This window comes from Indicator indicator, chromosome 1 (genome assembly GCF_027791375.1).
Source record: "Indicator indicator isolate 239-I01 chromosome 1, UM_Iind_1.1, whole genome shotgun sequence".
Classification (NCBI taxonomy): Eukaryota; Metazoa; Chordata; class Aves; order Piciformes; family Indicatoridae; genus Indicator; species Indicator indicator.
Window position 1 is genome coordinate 26,893,044 of NC_072010.1, and position 18,292 is coordinate 26,911,335.

The following is an 18,292-nucleotide window of genomic DNA, read 5'->3' on the forward strand; positions in this document are numbered from 1 at the left end:
GCGACAGCGACGCGGAAGCGAACTCAGCACAGCCGCGCGCCGCGCAGGGAAATCCGCCGGCGCCCCCTGGCGGCTGTGTGCCCCCAGACGCCGAGTTCCTAGGGCCGCCGCTGCCTCCAGTCCTCCGGCGAAGGCTTCCGGCTGGCCGGGTCACGAGGCGACAGCACATCCGGGACAGCAGCGGCGCAGCTATGGCGACGGCTTTCAAGTAAGCGACGGGCGTGGTGGCTGTGGGGTTTGCTTTGTGCGGCATTGGGGTGGTCCCGCTCGCTCCGCGTCTTTTAAGGCAGATGGGCGGGCGCCCCTTTGCCTGGTTCCGAGGGCCTAAGGCATCACCGCCGTGTGGGGGCCACTGGGGCGTTTGTCCTGTTACCGCCACGGCCCTGCGCTCGTTCTCGGCAGCTGGCGAATGAAAGGGAGAGGGCTTCAGTGCGTTCTCTGTAAGTGTTGCCAGTTTCTTTACGGTGCTGTTTCCCAGTGCTGTGTGAGCTGCACCGCACAGCAGGCAGCCTGCTGTTTCGCGGTAGGCGCCGGCGCTGGCTGGGGTAGCTCCGTATTACAGGCAGCACTGCGTCGCGCGCGGGAGTCGAGGGCTTCCCGCGGAGCATCCCGCTGGATACCCCAGCGCAGGACGCTTGGTGGCCATGGCGCTGGGTATGTACGTTGCTGGCTCTGCTTTGGGGCATCGTATTACAGGCGAGACGTGAGCAGGCGAAGGCATAGCCACCGGGGAGCTGTCAGGGTGCTGAGGGAGCTGGCGCCCCGAGATATATGATGTGGGACTGAGCGAGCTGACTGAGCTTTGTTCAGCCTTAAAAGGCAAGGCTAAGCACAGAGATCAGTAAGGCCTTGAGCTGCTTAATGGTGGTGGGGTATGGAGAAGAAAGAATTAGTACACCCTCGTTACAGTTCGAAACGTGGTTCTGAATAAATGCTGCAGGGGTTGGGGAAGTAATAGTGAAGGGTGGTCATCTAAGGAGACTCGTATCACCATCCCGGGAAACAGTGCTGTTGGGCAAAGCCCTGAGTGATGTATCTGTTCTGTGTGCCTCTTGGTTGGATGAGGGGTTGGATCCAGTGCCAGCTAGAGACTCCTCCAGCCTTAACTGCCCCATAGATCCTGTGACGTTACCTTCTCAGCCTTCTTTGTCGCATGGGATGAGGTACAGGCAGGACAAACTTACTAAAGCATTACAAAGAGCATTGAACAGTAGGGAATTATTGGCTTCCTATTTATAACTTACCATTTTAGAACTGTATAGTGGTTTGGTTTGAAAGAGACCTTCAAAGGTCTTCTGATCCCCTACTATGGGCAGGGACATGCTTCACTAGATCAGGTGGCTCGAATCCCCGTGCAGCCTGACTTTGAACACTTTCATGTGATGGGGCATCCACAACCTCTCTGCAGGACAACCTGTTCCTGTGTCCTTGCATCTTCCAGCTGTACGTTTTAAATGTTTGAAAGAAGGTTTAACAAGTGCTTTTGCATGAATTAGAAGAGAACAGGCTGTGTGTTGGGGTTAAAAAACAGTAGTATATGGGGAACCAGCAGAGGTTAATTTATGCTTGCTGTTATGAATCAGAGAAACATAGAATTGTTTTGGTTAGAAAATACCTCTAAGCTCATTCAGTCCAGCCATCAACTTAACGCCTCTGTGGCCATTAAACCATATCCTAAAGTGCTAGGTCCATGCATTTCTTGAATGTCTCCAAGGATAGTAACTTCACATCCCTGGGCAACCTATTCCAATGTCTGATCACTTTCAGAAAAAATATTTTTCCTAATATCCAATCTAAACCTCCCCTGGCACAATTTCAGCTCGTTTCCTCTCATCCTATCACCTGATACTAGGGAGAAGAGACTGACCTCCCCCCCCCACCTCACTACAATATCCTTTCATGGAGTTCTAGAGAGCAATGAGGTCTCCCCTCAGACTTCTCCAGATTAAATAATCCAAGTTCCCTCAACCACTTCTCCTAAGATTTGTTCTCTGACCCTCACCAGCTTTGTTGCCCTTCTCTGTACGTGCTCCAGCACGTCAATATCCTTATTGTAGTGAGGAGCTCAAAACTGAACACCAGTGCCGAGTACATGGGCATGATCGCTTCCCTCGTCCTGCTGGCCACACTGTTCCCGATACAGACCAGGATGCTGTTGGCCTTCTTGGCTACCTGAGCACGTTGCTGGCTCATGTCTAGCCATCCGTCAACCAGCAGCTCCAGGTCTTTTTCCACCAGGCAACTTTATAGCCGCTCTGCCCCAAGCCTGTAGTGTTGCCTGGGGTTGTCGTGACTCAGTTGCACTACTCAGCACTTGGCTTTGTTAAACCTCATACAGCTGACCTTGGCCCATTGATCCAGCTTGTCCAGATCTTTTTGCAGAGCCTTCCTACCCTCAAACAGATCAACACTCCCACCCGATTTAGTATCATCTGCAAACCTACTGAGGGTGTGCTCGATCCCCTCATCCATACCACTGATAAAGATATTAAAGAGAATGGGCCCCATACTGAGCCCTAGGAAACACCTCTTGTGACCATCCACCAGCTGGATTTAACTCCATTTGCCACCCTTCTTGGGCCTGGCCATCCAGCCAGTTCTTAACCCAGTGAATTGCCCACACATCTAAGCCGTAAGCAGCCAGTTTCTCCAGGAGGATGCTGTGGGAAAGAGTGTCAAAGGCTTTATTAGAGTTCAGATAGATGACATCCACTAAGTGGGTCACCTTGTTGTGGAAGGAGGTCAGATTTGTTAAGCAGGACCTGCCCTTCATGAACCCATGCTGACTGGGCCTGGTTGCCTTGCACATGATGCATAATGGCACTCTAGTTGACCTACCTTCCCTGGCACTGAGGTCAGACTGATAGGTTTATAGTTCCCTGGGTCCTCCTTCCAGCTCTTCTTGTAGGTAGGTGTGATGTTTGCCCATTTATAGTCAGTTGGGACCTCCTTATGTAGCCAGGATTGCTGGTACAGGATGGGAAGTGACTTGGTAAGCATGCCATGAGTTGTGATATGCTAGTTTGCTTTTGGAAGACTTATCTTTTTTAAGGGTGTTTGTTGTGTTGTGGGGTTTTTTCCCTTCCTTTTTTTTTTTTTCCCCCAGAAATGCTTATTTTAAGAAAACGGGGGAGGCTTTGTTGAAATATTACTGACCCTTTTAATATGCTTTGCTGAAAAAACTAACACATGATTTTTTTTAGTTTGTAGTTAATCATTAATTATTTCTCAGCTGAAGCACTGCATGAAGCATATTTATTAATGTTGTATTTTCTTAAAGATTCTGAGAAAAACTGTAACATTTCAAGACTATAAAATTGTTTTAAACCATTTTGTGCGTTGGAATGCAGTCCTTGAACTAAGAGGTATTTCAGACTCGGTAATAAAATGACCCTTTCTGCATTTCTTTAAAAGCATTTCTTAAAAAGTAACAGTCAAGATTATTACATTAAAAGCTATTAGTTTGTGTTAGGTTCCCTGTGATGAAAAAGCGTTTTGGAAGTGAATGTGTGAAAGCATCTTTTTCTTAGATCAGTTTAGCATTTCCTCATCTTTCTGTAACTGCATTGCTAAACAGCTTTGCCAGTCATCTTGATTTTCAAATTATTTATTGTTGTAGGTTTGGTTTTGCTTATCTTTTTGGTTGTTGTCTCTCACCTGCTTGGGAACTTGCATGTAAACTCTTTCTGTTGGTTTTAGAACGGTGGAACCACTGGAATATTACAGAAGGTTTTTGGTGAGTGAAATATGTTTATATAAATTGCTTGTAATCAGTGTTTTCTTTCTTACTTTTGCTCTTCTAATTTGCCTGTATGGAAACCTGAAATTATAAGGGAAAAAAAATGCTGGCTGAGAAGGGTAATAATTTAGATGTACTGTGATGGTGAATTGGTGCAATTGGTTTAGGTATTGTACAACTTCTGACTGCTGGCATTTGAATGCTGGGGATTTTTGGGGGGGGATGTTTAGTGGGTTTTGGTTTGATTTTTTTTTTTTTTCTTTAGTTCACTCTGACATTAATTTTAAGAGCTCCACTAGGTGGGGATGGGTGAGGGGAATTGCCTACAAAATCTAAACAATGCAGAAGAATAGAAACTATCATATTAAGGTATCATTGAGTATTCATTCTTGGATGATATTCTGAGTCTAGCCTGTAGTACTTACTCTTGAGAAAAATCAATATATTGTTATATTGATTTTTCAATATATTGTTTTTCAATATCTTGTTATATTGATTTTCTAAATAAATTATAATAAATTAAAAACCCAGGGATTTTTGTGAGTCTACTATCAGTTGATCAAGTTTTCCCTAGTATTTTTGTAACTGTGTATTTCTGCTAAAAAGAAGAGAATACTGTTTTATATGAACTCATGTATCATAGATACTATTAAATAAGATGTGTTTTCTGATTTGAACTCCGTAATTTTTCATTTAGAAAGAGAACTGCAGACCTGATGGAAGGGAGTTAGGTGAATTCCGGGCAACCACTGTCAACATTGGCAAGTACTTACTTGGAATGATAATGGGGGAGGTATTTTATTCTCAGGTTATAATGGTTAATGACTTAATAATCAGTTTTCTCGGTGCTTACAATTTGAAACAAGAAAAAGGAAGGACTTTTATTTATAGTTTCAACAAGCATTAAAGAGAATGCCTGGTACAGTAATGCGTTTGAGCATTATTACTCAGTTCTGCTCCCGGGCTGGGATACATAGCACAATTTGGATGATTGTGGAAGCTGGTCTCTTTCTAAGACCAGCAGCATATGTTATAAATGCTGAAGGCAGTGTCTACTCGTACACTGATCAGTGCACCTGCAAAGAGGCAGTGGCTCCTGGCTTCTGCTTTGTTGCTTGATGAGCAGCTGTCTCAAGCAGAGGCAAGACATCTCTTATGGAGTGAACAGCAGCACCTTACCCACCCTTCTTAGACCTTGTGATTTCTAGAAGTAAAATACAGGCTACTGTACCACCACAGAATAGTTGCTGGGTATTGCTAAAACTTGACACAGCAGGTACTTTCCATTGTACAACACTGCTTTCTGTTAGGTCTTGCTGTAAGCTAACCAGAAAATGGGCCATCCAAGGACAGTAACCATCTATGATTTCTGTTTAAAAAAAAAAAAGAGTAGGGAGCAGTGTTGCATTCTGTCATGTACATCATCTTCATTAATAATATGGGTGATGGGGCAAAGTGTACTCTCAGCAAGTTTGGAGATGACACCAAACTGGGAGGAGTGGCTGATATGCTAGAGGGTTGTGCTGTCATCCAGATGGGCCTCAACAGGCTGGAGAAATGGACTGACAGAAACCTCATAAAATGGGGGAATAAACCAAATCTGGTAGCTCCCACCTGGGGTCAGGTGACTCCCATCTGCCCACCAGCTAAGCCTTAACCCACAACAGGGAGGAACAATATCAGGCACCAGTAGATGCTGTGGGCCACTCAGCTGGAAAATAGCTTGGCAGAAAAGGACCAGGGAGTTGGGTTGGACAACAGATTGAACACGAACCAGCAGCACACCTTTGCTGCAAAGGTAGCCAATGTTACCCTGCTCTGCATTAGGGAAAATATTGCCAGTGGGTGAAGGGAGGTGATCCTTTCCCTCTGCTCAGCACTGGTGAGGCCACACGTGCAATGCTGTGTCCAGTTCTGGGCTCCCCAGTATAACAGAGACATAGACATATGGGAAGAGAAGGCTGAGAGGAGGATCTTATTAAGGTATATAAAGACCTCAAGGGAGGGTGTAAAGAAGACAGAGCTGGACTCTTTTCAGTGGTGCCTAATGAGAGGACATGAGACAGTGGGCACAAACAGAAACACAGGAGGTTGTCTGTGACCATGAGGAAACATATTTTTAGTGTGAAGGAGAGCATTGGCATAAGTTGCCCAGGAACATTGTGAAGTCTCCATCCTTAGACATATGGAGAAGCCATGTGGACACAGTACTGGGCAGTTGGCTCTAGGTGGCCCTGCTTGAGCACCAAGGGCTGGCCCAGATGATGTCACGTGGTCCCTTCCAGCCTCAGCCATTCTGTTTGATTCCATGTGATTGAATGTTTGATACAGAGGTTCTGTTCCAACCCTACATTCATCAAGACTGCTTGGCCTGTGATAAATGTAAAACGATGTCAAGTAAACACTTTGTGGTGGTGGATGCTATTTAAGACTCTTTGAATGGAAAGCCAGACTTTATTGAACAGCAGTTTCTCTCTTCAGGTTCAATTACAACTGCAGATGGTTCTGCCTTGGTGAAGTTAGGAAATACTACAGTGATTTGTGGAGTCAAAGCGGTATGGTTGGCTTTTATTTTAACTTAGCTGGTAGCTGAACTTGTGTGTTTGTGCTTAGAATGAATCTCCTGCAGAGTTACAGCAATGTGCCAGTCAGGAACAGTTACAGTCTTTTACCTGAGTTTCTTTTGGACATGAAAGTTAATATACAATCTAATTGTCTAATCTTACCCCTGTAGTCTGAGAATGTGTATTTTTGTGATGTGTATGAGGAAAGAGATACAGAAAAACAAATTCTGTTTCTTCTAGATAAAAGCTATATAATTGAAGAATTACTGCATATTGCTCAATAAATGCATTGATAAATAGATGGTAGGACTACAAGTGCCTTATAACTTCAGCTTTACTGCTGGCCTGCCATGAACTGTGAAATACACTACTGCACATTCCTGTGTTGAGTTTTTCCACAGGAAAAATACAGACAGGGACTGATGAAAATAACTCTTGTAAATCTCATTGTAAGGATGACTGGAAAGAAAATTTGCATACAGCATAGCTTGAAAATATTTTTGTACAAAATTTATCTCTTCATTTTTTTCTTGTTTTCTTCAGGAACTTGCTGCACCCACAGCAGATTCTGCTAATAAGGGATATATTGGTAAGCTTCTCAGTATGGATCTTACTCAGGTCTTGTATTGCTTCAGCTAAAAGGCTGTAGTAGTGGGACAGATTGAGTTTGGGTAAAATTGTACTGCTTTCCTTAAAATCAGTTACCAAAAGGATATTTAGGTAGTGGTACTTGAGAAATTTCAGGATTCCTTCTGCTCTGCTTGTGAGTTTTTCATGTAAAGCTTCCTTCTTATTAGTGATTCCAGGTGAGACTGAAAAGAAACCTGCAGCAGGAAAAACTCTGTACATTAAGAGGGGGAAGGTAACTCATCTGTAAGAGATTGTCCTGCAAGGTTGTACAGAAGCATGTTAACTTTTGTCTTGAAGTCCCAGAAGACCAAAACAAATTAAAACAATTATATAAACCCTGATTATTTGTCAGAGAACTGTAGAAGTCCAGGAGGTACATGGACTTGAAAATGCTGTTTCAAGTTTCTTTTGAAATAAAATCATGCTGTGGAACTGAGAGCTTACACTCTATTCTCTTTTTTAGTGCAGCTCCATGTTGTTTTTAGTGAACTTGATTCTCCTTAGAGTTTTGGGTTTGTTTAATGAATGTTTACATATGTTTGTGCTTCAAGTGTAAAGCATTAGGTATTAATGGTTGATGAAAAGCAGATAGCATACCAGTGAAATCAGGCAATGGGATGAAAATGCTGTTTCTGGGTGTACTTAAGAATGCTTAAGACTTAAGGAAGAGTTTGTGTGAGGTCATGATATTCATAGCAGGATTGCAAACAGAAAATGGTAGTTAGGAGTACGTGTTTCTCCATGGAATAAATAGTTTCTGAGTAGAGTACTACAACTTCTTGAATACAGACTTGTGCATAACTTCAGTTTTGAGGAGAGAAATAGGAAGGCTTGACTGAAAAATTTTTGATCTTGGCTTTCATTTGAAGTATGTAAAATGCTATAAAGAGTGTGTATTGTCTTATTTCTTTTTTGGTATCCCATTGCCTGCTTTCTTTAGTTTACAAATAATGATTCTTGCTGCCTAGTTCCAAATGTAGAATTTCCATCCCTCTGTTCAATGAAATTTCGCTCTGGACCACCTGGTGAAGAGGCTCAAGCAGCAAGCCAGTTCATTGCAGATGTGATTGAAAAGTAAGAACCATATTAGAGCATTCAAAACATTAAACAACTCTGCAAGACAATCTTCTCTTTCCTGACTTTCATTTTATTTTAGTTCACAGATGATTGCGAAAGAAGATCTGTGTATAGCAAACGGCAAGGTAAGTTGTATCTCAGAATGAAGAGGGCCTTGCTAACAAGATCACCGTGTTGAGATGCTAAAGAAGGTATTTGGGATTGTAGGCTGTTTTGTTTTTGCTTTTAGTCTTCATAGATTAGCTTACATTTGGAGTGTAAAAATCGTATGAGAGAAATAAGTATTTTCATTCATGTAGCCAGCATTTTCTTAGATACTGCACCATTTGTTTAGCTGCTGTAATATCTTACATGTGCAAACCTTTTTTGATAGCTTGCTTGGGTCTTATACTGTGATATCATTTGTCTGGACTATGATGGAAACATTTTGGATGCCAGTGCCTTTGCCTTGTTAGCAGCATTAAAAAACGGTAAGTCTTCTCTACAGCAAGAGGCTGTCTGGTTAACGTTGCTCAGAGAAATATGTTGGCTTTGAATCATGATGATTGAGGAACTGTTTCACAATTCCTTAAGGCTGTTTTTATCCTGTCATTTCAATCCTAAATCACTAAAACACAAGGGGATGGCGTCAGGCTCTTCTTGGTGATGACCAATGACAGAACAAGGGACAGTGGGTGGAAGTTGAGGCATAGGAAGCTCTATGTAAACATGAGGAAAAATATTTTCACTGAGAGGGTGATGGAACTCTGGAACAGGCTGCCCTGGGGGGTTGTGGAGTTTTCCTCTCTGGAGATATTCAAAACCTGCCTGGATGTGTTCTTGTGTGATCTGGTATAGGTGATACTGCTCTGGCAGCAAAGTTGGACTAGATGATCTTCTGAGGCCCCTTCCAGCCCCTAACATTCTGTGATTCTGTGAAATACAAAATGCAAATGATAGCATGGCTGCCATAGGTGTGTAACACCTGGGGAGTAGTGTATGAGTACTACAACTCTTCTACAGGACTAATAGCTATTCTGCCATGCGTTTTTCTGTGCCAGAGATTTGTATCTTTCAGCAGTGGTTCTAAACAACTTCAGTGTCCACATCAGGGTCTGATCCTGTTATCTATTTTGTGTAGGCAGAGTAAGTTGTTGGGGGCTTTGCTTATTTGTCACAACACAATATTCTTGGCTTAATGCATTACAGTTTTTCAAGCATGCAACATGTGGGCTGACTGTTGGCAGGCATGTGGGTTATAAACGCATGTAGGAGGGAGTGTGAAGGAAAGCTTACAGCAAGGCCTCCTTTTGCAGCTGTGAGTTGCTTGCCTTTGAGTTCCTGTAGGTACTTTGCACATGAATTCTGTCTCTAGCACTGGGTTGTCAGAACAAGAGATGTGTAAAGATTAAATTGCATTGTTTCTACAAATACATAAAATAAATGAGATGAGATAATGTGCCTATTTTTTATGTGTCCAGTAGGCTTTTTTGGGGAAAAATACTTTCTTGTTAAATATGAATGTAAAGTATTGTAATTGTATGGTCTTTTGGAAACAGAAAATGCTTTTGTATAAGAGAGAGTTACTCTGAGGAGAGAAAATACTTTCTTGAACGAGTAATTCTAAGTCAAATACTTTCCCCATTTTTTTTTGTGTGCAGCACACCAGTAATGTGGCCAAAACCCTATTCTGTTCGATTTTCAGTAGCTTTTCAGAACAGCTTAAATATTTCAGTAGTCTTGGATATCTCTAGGCCTACTATACACCCACGTCTAGTATTCTTTAATATTATAACATTGTAATTTTTTCACCTCTTCAGTTCAATTGCCATCAGTTACTATAAATGAAGAAACTGGTTTATCAGAAGTTAATTTAAAACAGAAGAATCCTTTGATTATCCGAAAGCATCCAGTGGCCACATCATTTGCTGTATTTGATGAGTAAGTTCATAACTGTTTTGTATGTATGAAAACAACTGTGTACATAGAAAAAAAGTGTGAAAAACGAGGATGCTACCAATGATGTTTCTGCACTTCCTATGCACTTTCCTGATGAAGAGTGTGCAGTCTTGGTCACTGCTGTTTCACATGATCTCAAATCTGCAGCCTGTCTTGGTGACCTGACCCATAGTTCTGTGATGTGAATGTGTGCAGCACAAAACAAAGTCTGTCCATCTTCCTGCAACTAAAGGCAGAACTGGTTCCCAGCCTAAAAGATACGTTTAAACACCAGGGAGTAGGTATTGGTTTATGTTTTTGCAGTATCTATGAGACGCAAGAATGTCACCACCAATGCAAGTAATATTTTAAAAGCCTATGTGAACAACTGATAGAAAAGATGGCAGTTTTTGAGCAGCTTATACCAAAGATTGAGTTAGCAGGGGACGAAAAGAGTGGTCCAGTTAGAACAACAGAATCTGGATAACTGAAAACATAATTACCCAAGATGCAGTATGACGAGCACTTTAAATCATTGTTCATGTATTTAAAGAATCTGAGACTTCAGAATAATCGCATGTGGTAACCTCTCACCTGAAATAGTTTACTGGCTTTTTATTAGTCCAAGTAGTATGTGTTCTGCTGGTGTTCATTAGAAGTGCATTTATTTATGATGGTATCCATTTGAAAATTAGGAGATGACAGATAAGATGATGCTGACTGCGTTATGAATCTGGTAAAAGGTTTAGGTATATTTAGGGGTTTATGGCCTATCAATCCGTGTTTGCAGAAGCAATAAACAGGCCTTTTCATTCAAATATGAGATGGGGTGAAGGGAGCAGTAAACTCAAATATTAACCAAGTGATTACCAAGATTAATCAGAGCAGAAAGTCATCAGTACTTTAGAGAACTTCTGTTAATTCTGCTAATACTTGTGGGTTTGAAGTTTGAATTAGTCTGAAATTAAGATAGCTTGACTAGCACAAGAGGGAGACAGTTGTCAGTAGGATCGTAAATCATGCATACTTAGCAATAGACAAAAAAATTGCCTTTGGAAAGCTTTCAGTGGCTGTCTTGGGCTTTGTTCACTGAAGCTGACTGTTGTATCATCTTACTGAAGTCTCACACTAGCTTCTGAAACTCAATATTGAGGAGATACATGCCTTTATTGTGGGTGGGTTTTGTTGTTGTTTATACAATCTGGCTTCCATGAAACTTTATTCTTTTATGTAAAAGCCCTCCCTGAGTGAACAAAATTTGTGTATTGCTGGTTATGTGGCTGTGGGCAGGGAGTGGTGGTGCAGAGCACTGTGCCATGCCACAGCTGGCTCCTGGGGAGCCAGCCTGTACACAGATGAAAGTCTAATGCATCAGGCTCTCCATCTGTGCTGCTTCCCTGTGTCATGAAAGGGCTGGTGCTGCACAGGACACATGGGTAGAATAATGCAGTATTTTTGAGTAGTGTAGCTAAGGACTTCTGTTTCATTATAGTATTGCTATTAAATGGCAATATGAAATTACTGGTGAAGTTTTAAGTTGCCCAGAAAATTTATGCATGGCATAGGAGTTCAAACTTACAAATTCTTTTATCCTTCCAGCTGTTCGTGTAATTGGCTGCAATAGCCTTGCTGTTGTTTACCCCTCCACACTTGTCACCACTCAGCATAGGTGTGTACTCCAGCTAAATTGAGTTGGATTACATTGACATGAAATTTTAATTGGCCAGTGTAAACTAAGGTTTTGTGAAAATTACAGCTGAAGTATTTCCTGTCATACCTGCACTTCAACCAAATGTTTGTTATGGTAGTGAATTTTTTTCCCCATTTTTTTAAAGAAATTAAGGCTGAACAGTGATGGTTGAACTTTTTTAAAGTTCAGGTTTTTCTTACTGTGCAAAACTGGCTTATAGTTTAGGACCTTTTTGATTCTTTTTCCCCACTGGTTTGCTCTATTTTGAACTCATTAAATGTTTAAAAAATAGCTATTTAATCTCTCAGCATTGTGCATCATCTGAGGTACAACAGCTTATTGTGGCTGCCTTAAGGAACCCAGTAAATCCATTTTTGAACTATTCCCTTCCTGAGGTGGTGTTAAGAATTCTCTGATAGAAAACTGAGAACAATGTTGGTGAATTTACTGTTGGAAATAAGTTTTGCATTAAGGTCTGGTAGAGGTTATTGCAGCCTATATCTAAACCCAGTTCCATTGTTTTTGTGTCACTACAAAGTAAGTGAATCCTACTGCTAATGGCATTTTCCTGTAACATGGGGGTATTGCACGTCTGTGAAATTTAGGCATAAAAGCTGTGTTTTAATACACAGCTGGTATTTTAACATACACAGGCACTGGAGTATGTGGAATCTCCCACATTTATGGGAGTGTTGGTTTTCTTGTTGTTGTTTGAAATCAGTGCATTCTGGTAAGAAAGCAGCTAAGCCTAAAAAAATAAATAAAAGTATTTTGTAAACCTCTGTTATGTTACAGTGTTAATGGAGCAACATACACTAACATGTCTGCATATATTTTACTTTCACAAGCACATTATTGATCGTTGATCCAACTGCTGAAGAAGAAGACTTGGCAACTGGAACAGTAACTGTTGTAACTGATGATGAAGGCAGACTCTGTTCTGTCCATAAACCAGGTACTTTAAAGTTTACCACAGAGGAAACTATGATGATAACCTTCTCTTAGCTTTGATGTTATATACCAGCTTTTCTTTGTAAAATGTGGGTTCTTTATGCTAACAGACTGTCTGAATGCTGATTAGATGACTTGCTCCTTCAGTTTTCAAAAAGATGGTGTGACTGAAGTTCAAAAATGTCAGAGCTTGACCTACATAGAGCAAAAGGCAGTTTCTGAGCATGTCTCCTGTTATAGCTGGAGTGGCTTAGACTAGAGTTGGGGAAGGTGCTGTGGTTCTCAGGTGAAAGCTGTTGGTCACTGAGAATTACTGTATTACTGAATACTCTCATCTGGAAAACGTATTTAAGAGATAGAAACCTAAGCGAAGTATGAAATCAAGTGATTCTCCTCTAATTTGTAGGAGGAAGTCCTCTTACAGGAGCCAAGCTTCAGGACTGTATCACCAGAGCAATTACAAGACACAAAGAAGTAAAGAAGCTGATAGACAAAGTAATAAAAAGCATAAAGCCCAAGTGAACAAAAGGAGAGATGTTTTCAAAACTGGGATTTGTAAAAATTGTATTTGTTACAGTGTTCACAAACCTTTTATACTAAATAAACAAATACCAATACTACATTTACAAAGCTCTTTTTTTTTTTTCTAAAATGTTTTTCACCCTTATACTATGTACAATGCTGCCAAGTGGTAAAAAATACAAGATAAAACATTCTGTTAAAAAATTAAGTGACTTAAGAAAACCAGACCCTAACTCCTTTATAGATGAAATCTAAGGTCAATAGGGTTGGCTTCCAAAAAACAGTTAATTTATTTCAGTGTAACATCAAAAGTTCATTTTCCCACCAGTAATATAAAACACTGGTTTGATTTTAATCTGGAAAAAAATTAATCCCCTCTGAATCAAAATTTCATTTGGAGGGAGAATAGTAAAAAAGGAAGTCTCAGGATTTCGGAGGGACTGGTGTGCCTCTTTTCCTTTTACTTTTTGAGTGGCTGCCTGAACGCTGTTGATGACGCAGGTGAGCTGCTTGTGCTGCTGCTGCTGCTGCCATAGCCATTTGATGCTGCAAGAATCGCAACTGCTGCCATGGAGAATAGGGAGAAAAGGCTTGTTAGTGTTGACTATAAAGCTGTGTCTCATGTCAGGAAGAATGAAAGGAAGGGAAGGAGGAAAGAAACAGAAAATAAAATGAAGCAGTACCAGGGTTGACAAAAGGAATACACCATGTACTGGGGCAATGAGTACAGTCAAGCAGCACCAGTGGCACAGAAGCCTGCTAAGGGCATATCTAACACTTCACATGTACTTGGACAGCTTTGTTTCTTTGCCCTTTCTCTCCATTGCAGTAACTGCAGTAACTCAGCAACTTCAGTGAATATTTAGGTTACCTTGTAAATTTGTAACGTAATACCATTTTAGTATATGCAGTGTACATGTTTTTATATGTATCACAAAGAGGAGACTGTGTTATTGTCATAAAGCATCCAAATGAGAGATCGCTAAAGGAATGCTTTGCCAGGGCTGTTACTTCCTGTAGTGACTGTAGCAGTGCTAGATCTGAACTTACAGGTGCTTGCATTCATGCTGTTTTAAAATCTACTGGCACCTGGCAGAGCTTATGTACGTATGTGCCACAAGCACTCCTTGAATGTTAGCAAATCAGAAAGGTGAATGGCTTTAAGTGAATAAAAATAAATTCAGTGCTCCAAGCTGAAGGCCAGATTTTAAATTTTTCATTATATAGTTTGCCAAATTAATGTTTGTTTTTTAAAATACTGTGAGACCATCTAGAAAGAAAACACAAAGGGGCAGGATTTTTGGGTTTGGAGCTGAGAATTGTATTTTTAATTTATTTTTGTTTCTTGAACACAGTCAGAGTGAAGTTGCTGGATTACTTGTATCTGTTGCTGCTGCTGCTGCAAGGCTTGTTGTTGTTGCTGTTGTAAGGCAGAAGAAAGCTGGAGTCTCTGCTGAGGAAGGCTTTGCCCAGGTCTGTTCATGGCAGAGCCAAGCTGAGACAACACTAAGAAAGGAGAAGGGGAAAGCAGGCAGATCAAAGAGGTCAGGTTAAGTTTGTGAGGGTCAAGGAAGGAAGACAAGAATTGAGTGTAACAGAAAAGGAGGATCAATAGAATTAGTTTCAGAGCCAAATTTGAAACAGTGCAGAATAAAGTACACATGATATACATACTTTGTTAGTTACAACATACTTAGATTATGAAGTGCTTGTGGAAAAACAAAAGAGATTTCTTGTACTGGATGTTAAGGACACAGCAGAACATTCCTCAATGAAGTCTGGCATAGAAGCTGTCTTTTTTCTATCACGTATGACTGATTTTCATGTGATACTATGAATTCACTACACTTAACTGCCAAATGTGCTGATAATAAATAGTAAATTGTTCTGATCTAGCATAAGACTTCAAGACCAAACTTCATTTCAGTATGAATTGATTGACATACACATTTAACTGCAAAGGGAAGCTCAGCAAGCACATACCTGTGGCTTGAGGTTGCATAAAATTCCCTACTCCCGTCAGGTTAATTACAGCAGCTTGTTGGGCAGATAATGCCTGATCTTGATTGGATGGACCTTGGTCAGACCCCTAGCAAAAATGAAAAGCTTGATCCTTATTACCAAACTTCAGTATCAGTGAATAACTAAACAAAGCTAGTGTGAGGGCAAACTTTTGAAGATCCATTTAGAAACATTTAATTCTTCCAGTGCATGTAGATACAGGCTATAATATAGTCACTATCAAAGTAGAATGAACAGATATTGAATGCCCCAAAACAGCTCTGTTTCAGCAGAAATTACATTATGCTTGTTACCCACCAGAAGTCCCACATGCTTGTCAACTTCCCTGTTACAGTCAGCAGAGACTACAGTTTTGGTTGTAAACCTTACGACAATTTCCTGTCTCACTCCCAGCCCCAAAGTCTTCAGGTAACACCTGAAGCCATCCATGTGCAAAAGGTTCTAACCCACCAAAATGTGAAAAGTCTGAAACTTAAATTCACATTGTGCCACACACTATTTTTTATTTCAAAAGAAACCCCTTGCTTTTAAAATTTTATTTTCAGAACACAGTAGTTCTCACAGCAATCACTCAATGGAATTAATGGAGTCTTATGTAGTGTCAAATGACTTCAAAGGTTACTATTAAATTGTGACCTCTTCTAGAACTAAAATTACGCATTGATTCCTAATGTGGGAAAATGAAGTATTACATAGAATCATAGAATCAGTCAGGGTTGGAAGGGACCACAAGGATTGTCTACTCAAGCCAACTGCAAGGCTTATCAGTCAGAAAGAAAAACAACCACCCAAACATTTGAGCTGGTACATTTCTGGGAGTTGAATTCTTCTTTAGAATAACCATATGAAATCATGCTACTAGCATCTAGGTAAGCTTGACCAAAAGATTGCACATTAAGAAGGTATCACCTTGATGAAGATGACTAAGAAAGACTGTATTACAAAGTCACAGAACCAACATTTGGGAAAAAGCCCTAAGCATGAGATAAGAATGTGTATGTTCTGTTGGTATCAGAGAAAATTGTTGGGTCTTTTTGGGCTCAGGTGCTTTCCACTAAGCACTTGGATTACAGCACTGAACACATTCTTGTCCTTGGAGAAAGTGAAAGATTTCAGTATTCCTCACTGGTCATTTTAGGTAACTACCCCAGTCTTACTCTGTAATGTCCTGTAAGAGAGGGCAAATTAGGCAATGAAGAGAGATAGTTCTTCTGGAGGAAATCATTCTGCCACAAGAAGGTCTAGGCTTATACCAGCCTTTTTGTACACACCCTAGAAGTTCAATGTATAGAAAATAAAACCGAACAGTAAGAGCTTGCGTGACTTTTTTTCTCAGTAATTTAACTAGTAACTGACATTTGGATTCTAACAACAAATCTGGAAGCTCCCCAGTAAACTGTCCCACGCTCCAGAACAAGGCCTGTGACAGGGGAGACTATACACCATTAAAACGTTTGAAAGAGGCATCTTATTTATGAACAGTCTACAGTAGCACAAGCAAAATCATTATGACAAAACAAGTACCCAGCAGAGACTATCTGGTAAACAGAAGTCTGCATGTCTGGGAAGACAAAAGATGACACACAAGCAGAGCAGCTAGTTTTCTCCAATTGCTACATTAGTGCTGGTAAAGATTTTTAAGCACAGGCAGAACCAACCACTCAAGATGTGTCATTCTGAGAACAGGCTGATTGGTCCTTTTTAAAGCTTCAGACTTCTTCAGTGCTTAAAGCCTTTAACACTAATTACAGGCAGCAATAGAGCAAGTGTCAGTAGGATCACAGCTTTAAAGCCAACTGATGGTTTCCCCAGCACAAAGAGAACTCTGTTGAAGTACAGCAGTGAGGATTGTAAGCCAACTCACAGCAGTGTAAGAAAGGAGTTTTAGTTACTGTTGCAATCATGATGGTGTGTTCCTCTGATCATCTTGATGTACCTTCAACAGGACCACACTGAGCGGATTTTACACCACTGATACAGTGGGCTGTCTCTCTCCAGTCACACAATGCTTAGCCACCTGTTTTGTTATAGCTCTTCTGTACAGGATATAAATAAAGGAGTATAACCCAGCTCCACCCATGCCAACTAAGCCACTGCAGCATTTGCAGTTTGAGAAGATTTTGAAGGAAGGCTTTCTTCCTGCTTCAGATTTTTTGGGAAAAGGCTCATTTACTTGTGGAGATGGGGAGAACAGGACAAACTTTTTCATCCATGCACCCCAGACTGAGGGTTATTAGTACACAATTGTTCTGCCTATTGCTGAGGGCTACAGGTTGCAGGCTGCTGAGATTGTTCTGTGGAGAGAACTGTGACAGCTGCTGTTACTGCTGAACCACCTGGAAGCTGTTGAAGATTAAAAGCAAAAGGCATAATTCAAACTGCTGAGTTTCCCCAACATCCTAGGATGAGCATTACATTGATAATGATACTCTCCATGGAGGTTTGTTTTTCATTGTTTTTTGTTTGTTTCATTGGTGCTTTATTTGTTTATAAATCCTTCAAAATAATTCAATTTACAGTTGCTGCTGTTTGTGAAAAAGCCTTATCCTCAAAAAACAAACCTGCATTAAATTATAGTGAGATATTTCCACAGGAAAATACATTTTTTATTATTCTAATTATAAAAGTAGAGATTGTACTGCTACTAGAAATGTAACAGCTTGTCTTCAAAAGCTCTGAGTATTATTTTCCCTTTTGGAATATTCCATTTACTTTTAGCAGATTGCTTCCAAACACCCAGCTGCAAGGTCTGATGCAGGAAAACGTTAAATGAACTCAATTCCTCTTCCTTAGTCCAGTTTTAATTGCACTGATTTCAGACAAATTGTTCTTGGCTTACATGGGTGGAAGAGGTAGCTTGAATGGATGTAGTTCAATGTGGAATCACACAAGGACAAGCGTTCAATTTCATAGAAGAGCTCTACTCTGGTATAACTGCCTCCTGTGCCTGTCCTTTTCCGTGTTTCTGGAGCATGTACAGAGTGGTAGAAGGAAGTAGCAAAGCTACAGCTTATCTTCTTTTTACTGGTATTAATTTTTTCCTGTTTTGTTTTTAAATGGAGCTCTGACATAAGCAACTTTTGCTCATGTTTTTTTATTTGAATGTCTGCTTAATGGCAAGAAAACATTTACCAAGCTTCTAAACTTCTTACTTTACATGAACTTCTGTTTCCGGTACCA

The 18,292-nt window shown here is 40.7% G+C and overlaps 2 protein-coding genes across 2 annotated transcripts in view; one reads left to right on the forward strand and one right to left on the reverse strand.

Moving 5' to 3' along the window:
- Positions 1–184: 184 nt before the first annotated feature.
- On the forward strand, positions 185–13,113 carry EXOSC8 (exosome component 8). The gene is made up of 11 exons (XM_054383817.1): positions 185–208; positions 3,700–3,736; positions 4,437–4,500; positions 6,221–6,294; positions 6,847–6,892; positions 7,902–8,007; positions 8,090–8,135; positions 8,384–8,480; positions 9,810–9,930; positions 12,466–12,572; positions 12,975–13,113. Exons 1-11 carry the CDS (start codon positions 192–194, stop codon positions 13,088–13,090), a joined length of 831 nt encoding a protein of 276 aa, XP_054239792.1. The 5' UTR covers positions 185–191; the 3' UTR covers positions 13,091–13,113.
- A 403-nt stretch (positions 13,114–13,516) lies between these two features.
- The window catches only part of SUPT20H (SPT20 homolog, SAGA complex component), a 30,262-nt gene continuing 25,486 nt past the window's right edge, over positions 13,517–18,292 (reverse strand). Inside the window, 4 exon segments of the mRNA XM_054400802.1 lie at positions 13,517–13,654; positions 15,074–15,196; positions 17,353–17,404; positions 17,407–17,511. Of these exon segments, the coding sequence (XP_054256777.1) occupies positions 13,551–13,654; positions 15,074–15,196; positions 17,353–17,404; positions 17,407–17,511 (384 nt within the window). The 3' untranslated portion in view covers positions 13,517–13,550.

Coding starts and splice junctions, on each gene's coding strand:
- EXOSC8 (XM_054383817.1), top strand. Junction 8,136..8,383: donor TGTGTATAGCAAACGGCAAG/GTAAGTTGTATC, acceptor CTTTTTTGATAG/CTTGCTTGGGTCTTATACTG. Junction 12,573..12,974: donor CTGTTCTGTCCATAAACCAG/GTACTTTAAAGT, acceptor TCTAATTTGTAG/GAGGAAGTCCTCTTACAGGA.